The sequence below is a fragment of the Antrostomus carolinensis genome, unplaced genomic scaffold (genome assembly GCF_000700745.2).
Source record: "Antrostomus carolinensis isolate BGI_N321 unplaced genomic scaffold, ASM70074v2 scaffold11289, whole genome shotgun sequence".
Classification (NCBI taxonomy): Eukaryota; Metazoa; Chordata; class Aves; order Caprimulgiformes; family Caprimulgidae; genus Antrostomus; species Antrostomus carolinensis.
In genome coordinates, this window is record NW_010339247.1 from 16,562 (window position 1) to 27,689 (window position 11,128).

An 11,128-nucleotide genomic window follows, 5' to 3' on the forward strand; every position below is an offset into this window, starting at 1 on the left:
GCCCTGGGGAGGCCGCATCTGGAGTCCTGTGTCCAGTTCTTTGGCAGGAGGGTTGGACTGGATGATCTCCAGAGGTCCCTTCCAACCCCTACAGTTCAATGATTCAGTATTTGCTATTGCTCAGTCATTTAGTTATGACAGTCTTCCAAGTAGCAGGTCCTCATGTTCTTAAAACAACCAGAACTGTAGCTAATTTACCCATCAGTGACCTGGCAACAGGCTCTTCCCTTGCAGCCCTAAATCATGTATCGCCCCATCTACCTCCTTATTTTTGCATGATGCTCTCTCACTATCAATATCACCCCCAAGACATCTCCACTGGGATCAGATAAGGCACAAAGGTATTACCACTGTAATAAATTTATAGCAAAAATGATTCCTGCAACATTCACAGATAAATAAATGTTGACCAAAGAGGTGGTGGAAAAAAGCCCTAAGCCCTTGACTTTTTACTTAAAAAAGAAGTATAACACTGCTGATTTTCTGCTGCATGTGCATGCCAAGTGTCACCAAAGTACATGTTGAAAACACTCACAACGTCACTGTGCAGCTTTTGACCTTGTCTGTCTTACCTGAAATCAATCCCTACAGAGCAAAGTGTGCTCTTATTTACCATGCACCCTTCCAAATGAAACTTAGTGTATAAAAAGACTGAGGCATTCCTGTTGGTTTAAAAAGTTTTAATGATATTTCAAAGTCCAGTTAATGTCCTTAGATTATTTTAGAATTACAGACTTGTTCCACAGAATTTATTCCCAGTTATAATTTCTTTGTAATGGATGATTGAGATGCCATTTTCACTTCATTCCATTTAAGCATACATTATTGTCCTCCAGTAAATGGATGGTGTGATTTTTCGCTATGCTTCATCGTGTTAAAACTCTATACAAATATTGTACTACACATACAAAAATAAGTGCTTCATGCACACGCTTTTTAATACTGCTTCTTGCCCTTTTCTTTGACATCTTTCTGAAATTATATAAATAGCTGAAAAAGCAGACTAAAGTTACTGAACATGGAAAGTGAGAGACACTTTCTGCCAACGGTAGTCTTTTAGAGAGAGACATGGATATATTACTTGTTGGCAGTCAAAGACGACTTAAAAGACATAGAAGAGAAAATAAAGCCACAATATCCATAACACTCTAGGTTATTTCACCCTCTGTGAACAGATTTGTCATCGTCTGTGAAGCTAAATGTGCCAAACAGCAACCACAGAGGACTTGTAATACCTTTTGGATCACCCTGCGTTATAAATCGAAAAGAGTCTAATAGTACCACAGACTATACAGCTTATGTGTTTTTGTTCCATTCCTAGTGAAATCGAGTCAGCCGAAGCATGATAATAGAGAATATTTAGCTCCTGGTAGCCAACACCTTGTCACAGACCATCATGCTTTGTACAGCTTTGGGGATGCATGGAGAAAGCTCTGCTGGAAATGGCTTGTAGGGTGCTACGTTACATCAGCTAGACTGAATGAAAAATTTTGGGCCAGATGTGTTAGAATTAATGGGCATCACCAACCCAGCTGTAAATTCTGCCCCAAAAAGGGAGTATTTTTGGTCCTAGGCTGAGCAGAGTCAAGTTTTCTTACTGTGCATTATTGTACAGGATATATTATACAGGATTAACATGTTTGCTGTAGTTATCTAAGACTGGATTTCTCCTGTATCTCTACAGTATCATTAGCCCTACCTCAATCCAATGGCAAAAATAAAGGGGCAATGTCCTGATACTGTAAACCAAAGGATGCTCTGAGCATCCCCAAAGCAGTCAAATGCAACACCAACACTGGTGCTCTCCGAAACAAGAGGTGCCTTTACTGTTGATATGAATCCTCTTCCACTAAATTAATTTTTGCAAGACTCAGAGCAGCCAGCAGCCTTACTTTAATGTGTAAAGCAGAACTGATAGCCAGGTAGGGCTCTTTCCATCATGTCAAAAAAGTTCCTTGGATATAATTTTATTCCTCTAGAGTTGCCTGTTATTACTGGGTCATGGTTGTGAGCTCTTGTGCTCTAATTAAGTAGAGGACTGACCTTAATGAACAGCACTTTTCTGGTCCTCAATCTTAATAGTCCTAAAAGTTTTCCTGTCTTTCACTGAATGTGCCATTGGATGGGAGGTGGAAAAAATGCACCATTATTTGCTGTTTTGTGACTTGTAGGCATGGCTGGGCAGTAGTTAAGTATGAAGGAAAACTCTGCTGAATGCTTGCCTCTTTCTTTAAAAATCAAATGATAAGATTCAAGAGTGTGCAAACCAGCCTGTTAGGCTGGGCAGACACATTTACGACACATGGCATTTTGCCTTGGCTGTGTCGGAATGAATTTGAAAGACGCTTGAAATGTCTGAATGCATCCCCACAGCGCTGGTGGCACGGCATGCTCAGAGGCGGTAAGAGGCAAACTGGAAACCTTCATGCAGCCAAAGGGCAGACTTCATTTTATCCACTGCTCTGACTGGCTTCAGAAATTTTTAGTTCTGCCTGGCTGAAATTTTGAGGTGAATGGAGGAGAACTCCTGATGGATGGCTGGAGACACCCCATCCTTCCCCAATCCCATGTCACAAAGTTCATGAGACCAGCAGTTTTCAGCACAGCTTGTTGCTTGTAAACCCACACAATGATGTATGTGTGTGTGTGAGAACCACTAATTTTCTAGGCTGAGATTCTGCTTTCTAGTGTGAAAGTCTGATTTTGAGCTTTTTTTAAAAAAAAATTCTGCTTTCCTTCCCTAACATCCTGTTATGATACTGAAGTCCTACAAGAATGGAACTCTGACTAAAATCTAACTTTAGGCTACAGATTAGTTTACAGTCATGGGGGTGTAAGAAATACCAGACTGAGCTTTTTTTTTTTCCCTGCCTCTGCTTGGTTTAAAGGAACTGGATTAAAGACAGGATTAAAATGCTCCATAGCCATCACTGCGTGCAGCGACTGCGAAGGCAGGGTAGGCTTCGTACGCTGCGTATGTCGTTAAATCTTGTCCCATAGTCACCGCTTGTTTGAGCTGAGTGGCTGTGACGGTCGCAGCTGCATTAGCAATGGTGTATCCTGCAGGAGAAAGGAGGGAAAAAAAGGCAGATTAATGAAAAGATGTTCAGAAACTACCATTGCCTGATAGTTTTTGATGGGAAGACTTTGGTGTTGATTTAAATGATGTAGGGAGCAATAAATTTGTTAATGAGAATAATCTAATTAAATGAAATAAGTAATTTCTGACACATTTTTCTCCATGTTAGAGGAAATTAAAGAGGTGTAAAATTAATGCATTTTCTCACCTATTATTTGTTAAACATGTTGCTTGAAAAATACACCTCTCTGTTGAATATTTTTTTCTTAGGCTCCAATTACATCTGAGCTAAGAGGGTGTTAATGGTGCTCTGTACAGGGCCTCCCACACATGATGCGAAGAGGACAAGAAAATGTAGTATTATAGGGGAAATCTGGGCAGGTTTCTTAGAGCAAATATCACTCTTATACCCTTCACAGTCAAAATGCACTCAGTTCAGGACAGCCAAGTTAGAGGGGAGGGAATTCCCTCTATGTAATATCAGGGATAAAGTATTTAGTAAACTGCTTTTTTTTTTTTTTTTTTCCCCATCAGTTTCTAATGGAAAGCCTGGTTTCAACATTTCAAAGTTTTCCATGGGAAAATGGTAGCTTTGCTGATTTAAAATGAATCACCGGGAAAACAAACATTGTTTGGAGCTGGTCTGCCTGAAAGCAGGGTATAGCAGCTTGTTGACCAGACCATGAGATTTCGTTGTGAAAGAATTGAGAATTAAGATGAAGCCCAGACTTGGGAAAAGCAGCTAGAGTAGGCACCAGTGCTGCTGGACCAGGATCTATTGCCAAACTACATCTCCCAGGATCTAAAATCTCCAACCAACCCGCTGGGCAATGGAATCAGCTCAAGGTCAGTCAGATCTGAGGTCCTCTTGGTGGGAGGAATGGAGATATTGGGCAACACTGAGAGTATGTTGCCTCATTGAAGGTGTTACCTTGCGGGAAAAACATGAGAAATATGCTGTAATTGAATATTGTGGCTGCTCAAAGTATCTTCTTTGCCTCAGCAAAGTGAGGTGCAACACTTCAACTAGGAATTGAGAAATCTGTCACTTGAAACATATCTGCCCACCATCATAAAAGAAATGAGCTGCTACTTGGGCATGGCCTGAGCTGAGCTGGGCTTGAGAGAGCCCTGATCAAGGACCAGTGTATCTTGTGAGCAGAAACCTCAATGTATGTCAATTTGTTGAGTTTCCAAGACAAATAAATAATGGCGGATGAAAGAAAAAGGAGAGAATATAATTAAGCAGAAAGTGGGGACTGGATTCAATAAAGAGCCCATTTGGTTTCCACACTGCGGAAGCCTGCACAAACCCAGACAGATTGATTTCTCTGTGGCTTTTGTGGACTCCTATGGCAGGAACTGGATAGATCTTTTCTTTTTCTTTTTCTTTTTTTTTTAATCCATCCTTGAGACACTCCAAACAACTCAGTAGTACTGACTAATGCATTCCTCATGTGCAGTTTGGCATGTGTTGCTCCCACTACATCAGACTAACCATCATATTGGAGAGCAGAGTAAATGTAATTCCTGCTCCCAGATTGTGTTTTCCATGACTTCCCAAGCTATTTTGGGCAGTTGCAAGAGCTGTTGATTATAAATTCCCAAACCGGAAAAAAAAACAACCTTCCAGTGGGGGTGTGAGAGCTGGGATCAGATCCTGACTTTCACGATTGCATCATTTCTTTGGTGGATGAAATCAAAAATGTTGATTCAAGGGTGTGCTGTGGGGGAACAGATGGACCATGGCCAGACCACAGCCAGCAGGTCTAGGGAGGGGATTCATCCCAGACGTGACACTGGGAACACCACATCTGGACTCTGCAACCTATCTGGGGCTCTCAGTTGAAAGGAGGCATTCATAAACTGGAAGGAGTGGAGGGGAGGTGCATCTCTGGGAGGGTGCCTCAAGCAGTATGGGATGCTCATTCTCAGAGATTGCCCTAGCTCATCTGGACACAGCCCCGAGCAGCCTGCTATATCTGTGGTATTGACTTGCTGGGAATGGGGTTGGACCAGAGACCCCCTAACGCAGTGCCTCCAGCCTCAGCTGCTCTATGGTAAATCCACTGTAACTGGGTAATTCTGGTTGTCCTGGTTTTTAGCTGGACCAGAGCTGGTTTCTTTTCAGCAGCTAGAACAGCGCTGGGGTTTGGGTTCAGCTGGGATTTGTTAGGAGAGAAACACTGAGAACATCCCCATGTTTGCATTTGTGTCACTGGGAGTGAAGGACTTTGTGCTTTGTCAGTCTGCAAGTGCAAGATCTAAGGGGGTGAGGAATATTTAAATGAATCAGCTCAGTTGGCATTTGGCTCTGCCAATGGGCTGTTCCATCTCCTGTCCCACCATGGGCAGGATATTCATGAGGGGCTCTTCCTCTCTTGCTCTCTCGGGCTTTCACTCGGGCTCTCGCTCTTCTGGGATTGCGGTTTCAGTTCGGGATTGTCGCTCCTTCAGGATCGTTATCTGGGAACGGGCTGGGCTTGGTCAGCAGGTGGTGAGCAATGGCCCTGGGTATAACTCATTTGCATAGTTTGTTACTGTTATTATCATCAGTATTATTTTAAGTTTTCTTTTATTTCCATTATTATTTTTTTCTTATCTCACCCTACAAGTCTCCTTACCCTTGCCTCTCAATTCTCTCCCCTATCCGCTGGGCGGGGGGAGTGAGTGAGCAGCTGGGTTTGGCTGCCAGCCCAGTGCTGGCCCAGTGCAACCACCACACTGGTGTACAGATAAATTACTGTAGAGGCCATAAAGATGTCATGCAGTTAAGTAACAGGAACCAAGGTAGAGGCATGTCAGGGAGCACAGCCAGGTCTGTCCTTGGTGGCCAAAAATGGATTAATTCTTGACATCCACAAAGAAGCGCACAGGAAAAATAATATTCCAAGATACCTTTGCTGTACAGACCTTCCCATACCTGGAAAAGCTGGTGCTGCAGGAGGTACCTCTGCTCCCTCCGTGGGAATCCCCAGCGTCTGAAGGGTGTATTCTGCCGCGTAGGTTTTGGCTTCATCGATAAAGGCACTGAGCTTGGGTGGTGTGAAGGGATGTCTGTGAACACAATGGAATGATAGCTTGGATTATTTTTCTCTAGGATTTTACTGCAAGATGTTTTGATCCACTTGTAGATGGTATCATCCACGTATCAAATGGAAACACGTGAGGCTGAGGGGAGACCTTATCACTGTCTACAACTACCTGAAAAGAGGCAGTAGTGATGCAGATATGTCTCTTTTCTCCCAAGTAACAAATGACAGAAAAAGAGGCAATGACCTCAAGTTGTGCCAGGAGAGGTTCAGGTTGGATGTCAGGAAAAATGTCTTCACTGAAAGGGTTCCCAGGCACTGGAACAGGCTGCCCAGGGAGGTAGTTGAGTCCCCATCCCAGGAGGTGTTTAAAAAATGGGGAAATGAGGTGTTCAGAGATATGATTTAGTAGTGGACAGGTACGGTTGGACTCGATGATCTCAGAGGTCTTTTCCAACCAGGCGATTCTATGACTCTATGATTCTATGATTTCACTCTGCTGATGCATTAGCAAAAGCATGCCCCTCGTAGTAATCTGGTTTCTTTGCTGAATTTATTCACCTTGGGTCTCGTTTGAGCACAAGATCCTTTCAGAGCATGTTGTACATTTTCAGTCCAATAGAAAACTTGCAGCAGCCTGAATTTTTATTTAAAATACACAGCAAACAATATTTTAGGTCAGAAATGGTTAGGATCATATTTGGAGCCAAATGATCAGCATTTTCCTTCAGGCTGCTTTCTTTTTCCCACAAGAGATATCAAATGTTTTATTGTTGTACTAAAAAGCAAACTTTTGCCTGATTGTTGCTGGCTTTCTGTAATTTTTGCGCCAGCAGAGAGAGCACCAAGCATGGCATACATCGCTATCAGTTTTAGTTTGTGGATGTTTTTCTCCCTAATACATAAGAATAAAAAGAGAATAGAGACCCATGCAATCATATTTTGAGGAGACATGCTAGATGAAATGCCATTTAAAAAAAAAAAAATCCTGAAACCCAGAAAACCTCAAGTAGTTACGTACATGGTGGGGTTCTGGCTGGCGAGGGCAGGGATGGTGATTTTGTAGAGGAAGAGCTGTCTTTGGTCTTGGCCAATTGCAGAGTGGAGCTGGTAAACAGGCTGGCCCCAGTTGTTTTTCTGGCAGATTTCTTCTAAGATCTAGAAGGGGGGGAAAAGGGATTTTTGGTGGGGTTAATTGCTGCACAGTAGCCTTCTCTCTCAGCTCCAACCCTTGCACTGGGCAGCTGCCTTCCCTCCCAAGGGTTTTCAGGGGTGAACTGGCAGCTTCTTCAAGGCTTAGCAAAAAAAACTAAATAAATGGCAGACAGGGTACTACATCCACCTTGAAGTAAAAGATTCACCTAAATGAATACTTTAAAAATCCATTCAGTTCTTGAAGTTAATTATTATTCTGTCAAGTCAGATGTCCTCGTCCTTTTACTGTTTAGCTGTTTTATTCTGTTATTGGTGTGGTTTTCTTTGAATTCTCCCCAGAAACTCTATCTCTCTCTTTTTCTTTTTTTCTTTTATTTTTTTTTTTTTTTTTTAACAGTGCTAAAACACTAGGGTTGCATTCATCTTCACTGCCCTGCTGCCTTTCTGGCTTAGTGGGTTACAGTGCATGTATACAGCCGTCTTTTTTTTTTTTTTTTTTTTTTTAAAAAAAAAAAGAAAGAAAAAGAAAAAGTAAAGGCTGTGTTTCCACCCAATTAATTATACAGGCTTCAATAGGCGATTTAGGCTTCTAGTTTGAAAGAGAAATGCTGAACCATGTTGCCCCCAGCCTCAGCACAGCTTATTCCATGGTAATTGGGAATTACTGTCTGGAGACACTTTTGCTTTGGCTTTGTATTTCTTTTTTTAACCCACTGGTTATCTGCTGTCCCAGATGGGTTTAAACACAGCATGGTGTTCCCATGCACCTCTGTGAGCAATGCTGGGACCAGTTATTTTTTTTCAAGTAGCTCCATCAGACCTGACACTCAGCTGAGGAGATGTCAGGTCCTGGGGCTTTGTGACATTGGCCACGCTGCCAAGGTGCCTCCAACCTGTGTCTTTCTGTGGTCCACCTTATTTAAAATTCACATTTAATTTTATTTAAAATTAAATTTTAAAATGGAAACGTCAATGATGGTTTTAATTTTGTTATCGTAGTTCCAGTTGAAGTTTAGCACTTTGTAGTGTACATAAACTAATACGATACATTTCTTCACTATGGCAACCCTTGATCCCTGCTGTCCCAACACCTTTAATACAGACATTGGTTTGATAAGGTTACATCAACATTTAAATACTTGACAAGGCAGATATACTTATTAACACGGAGCATGCCAGCTAGGCAGTGTGAATGAAATCCATCATTCAAAGGTGCTGCTGGAATGCTTCTCAGTGCAGCAGATGGGAGAGAGGCTGACCAAGCTGACAGCCCTCACCTCCAGTACTGGGGGCAGTTTTGGGCACCACAGGATAAAAAGGATCTAAAGCTCCTGGAGAGTGTCCAGAGGAGGCCACAACATTGGGGAAGGGTTTAGAGGGGAAGCCATATGAGGAGAAGCTGAAGTCACTTGGTTTGTTCAGCCTGGAGGAGAGGAGAATGAGAGGAGATCTCATCACGGTGTAGAACTTCCTCCCAAGGGGAAGAGGAGGGGCAGGTGCTGATCTCTTCTCTCTGGCCACCGATGTCAGGAGCAGAGGAAATGGCAGGAAGATGTGGCAGGGGAGGGTGAGGTTGGCCATGAGGAAAAGGTTCTTGAGGCAGAAGGTGGTGGAGCACTGGACCAGGCTCCCCAGGGAGGTGGTCATGGCACCAAGCCTGACTATTCCAGAAGTATTTGGCCAAGGCCCTCTTGGGGGGGTCTGAATCTTGGGATTGTCCTGTGCAGGGCCAGGAGTTGGACTGGATGATCCTTGTGGGTCCCTTCCAACTCACAACATTCTAGGATTCTATGATTAATGAGGCTGTCCTACTAACAAGGCTGTCATGAAGCAAGCTCTAGCTGTCTAAGACCTGCGGTTGTGAAACAGCAGGTGGGAATTAGGGAGTTCAGCTGCTGGGAAAGTGTGTCCAAGAAATCAGCACTGCAGGTGCCCGGTGCTGTTACTGCACTGTTTGAAATACAAGCAGTGGGGGTTTGGTAGGGATGAGAAGAAGAAAAAATAGATTTCACCTGCCCTAAGGCAGTGCAGCACCACTCAGATTATTTCACTTCTCTTACAAGTTGATAGAATAGAGTAAGAGGACTGTGAAATTATGCAGGAAAGGGAAAAAAAACCACTTTCCAGTTTTCTGGAGGAGGAAAGGGTGTTTTCATAGACTTTGGCAAACCAGATGCTGTGGTAATTCAAGTGTTAATAGAGATGTGCTTCAAAATTTGGGATGAAGTTAATTTCTTATAATGCTTTGGATGATGTAAGGGGAAAGGCTTTGCCATGAGAGCCAGACCCTCAGAAGCTCAGGGAATTTGTCTTGGGTTTGTTCTTCTCAGCCCTCATCCACCCATCTGGATCCCAGTCTTGCACGCACAACATCATCAAAATCTTCCGTGAGCAACTAGCGTTTCTACGTTTGGCTGGGTTATGCGGCAGTCAACACCTCTTTCTCCATAACTGATTTAAAGACATATGTTCACAGAATCACAGAATGTTGTGAGTTGGAAGGGACCCACAAGGATCAACAAGTCCAACTTCTGTCCCTGCACAGGACAAGATTCAGATCATGTGTCTGAGGGCCTTGGCCAAATGCTTCTGGAATCTTGTCAGGCTTGGTGCTATGACCACCTCCCTGGGGAGCCTATTCCAGTGCTCCACCACCCACTGACTGAAGAACCTTTTTGTCATGGCCAACCTGATATTCTTCTATATATGAACATTCATTCCTTGGTGAAGCCCCAAATGATGTATCATGTTTATCAAACCCATTATGGGTGAGAATTTCTTTATCCCACAGTGTTTTTACGGAGCAAGAGCCACAGCTTGATTTCAACTTACTTCCATGGGTGTTGATGAAAACTCTCCTCCAAGGGAGAGCAGATGCTGTTCTCCAGCCAGGCAGGTGGGTATTAAAAGATGCAGCTAATGGTATTTCATTTTTTTAATGTCTTTTGAGATGCAATAATGGATTTAGTTATCAATTCTCAGTACAAATTCAAGCAGGGGGCCATTTTCCTGAAAGCATTTTGGGAGAAGGTAACCTCTGGCTGGAATATTGACTCTATTTTTCAGGCACATACCTGAGGAGCGAGTTTGATCCCTTGGGGCTTTAGCGTGACGTGGTTCATCGGCGTGAGCTCCATTCCTGGCAAGAGGTCGTAGAGTTTATCCTCTCCCCTCTTTTCTCCTTTGAGCTGGTATCCGCGCCCCAGGCCCGTGTACGCCAGGTAGCCACGACCTCCCAGTCCTCTAACTCCCGCAGCCCCTACAGGTACATTCATGTAAATTTCTAGGAATGTAAGAAGGCATTAAACTGAATCAAATTGCCGGAAAAATTACCCTGATTCTTGCTGAAATGGAAAAGTTAGCCCTAGTTGCCAGGTTTGGGAAGAAGATGGGCAGGAGCCCCCCATAGCCTGGGATAACCCAGGCTCAGCATTACCACCCTTTCTTTTTGGGCTTGTATGCTCGGATGAGTGAGGTTCATTGGAAGAAGCCCTGCTTCTTTCTGACCCAGTTTCCATCCTCTAAGGTCAGTTTTGACTTCGTGACACCTTTCTAACTGGATTCGTAGTTGAAAGGCAGAGAAGGGACAACTAGTATCATTTGCTACCCATCGGTGTAATTTTGCTTTCTTGAAGAATTCAGAGATTAAACAAACTCTTGCTTATACAAACCTTTTTTTTTTTTTTTTTTTTTTAATCCATTACACTTCCATTTTCACTCAGGGAGCCCTACTTGGCAGTCTGGGGACACTGCAAGGTAAGAGAGGGCTGGTGCTTTATTGCATCTGCACCTCTCCCAGTGCAACATTCATAGAAGCGGGTCTCCTCTGTGTGGGAAAAAAACATAGGCAACAGGGGACATT

General features: G+C 43.3%; 1 protein-coding gene across 1 annotated transcript in view; it reads right to left on the reverse strand.

Moving 5' to 3' along the window:
• Nucleotides 1–2,908: 2,908 nt before the first annotated feature.
• The window catches only part of A1CF (APOBEC1 complementation factor), a gene marked incomplete at its 5' end in the record, with an annotated part of 10,322 nt that continues 2,102 nt past the window's right edge, over nucleotides 2,909–11,128 (reverse strand). Inside the window, 4 exons of the mRNA XM_010175772.1 lie at nucleotides 2,909–3,060; nucleotides 6,003–6,136; nucleotides 7,133–7,269; nucleotides 10,341–10,549. Coding sequence (XP_010174074.1) covers nucleotides 2,909–3,060; nucleotides 6,003–6,136; nucleotides 7,133–7,269; nucleotides 10,341–10,549 — 632 coding nt within the window. The remainder of the gene's footprint in view (nucleotides 3,061–6,002; nucleotides 6,137–7,132; nucleotides 7,270–10,340; nucleotides 10,550–11,128) is intronic.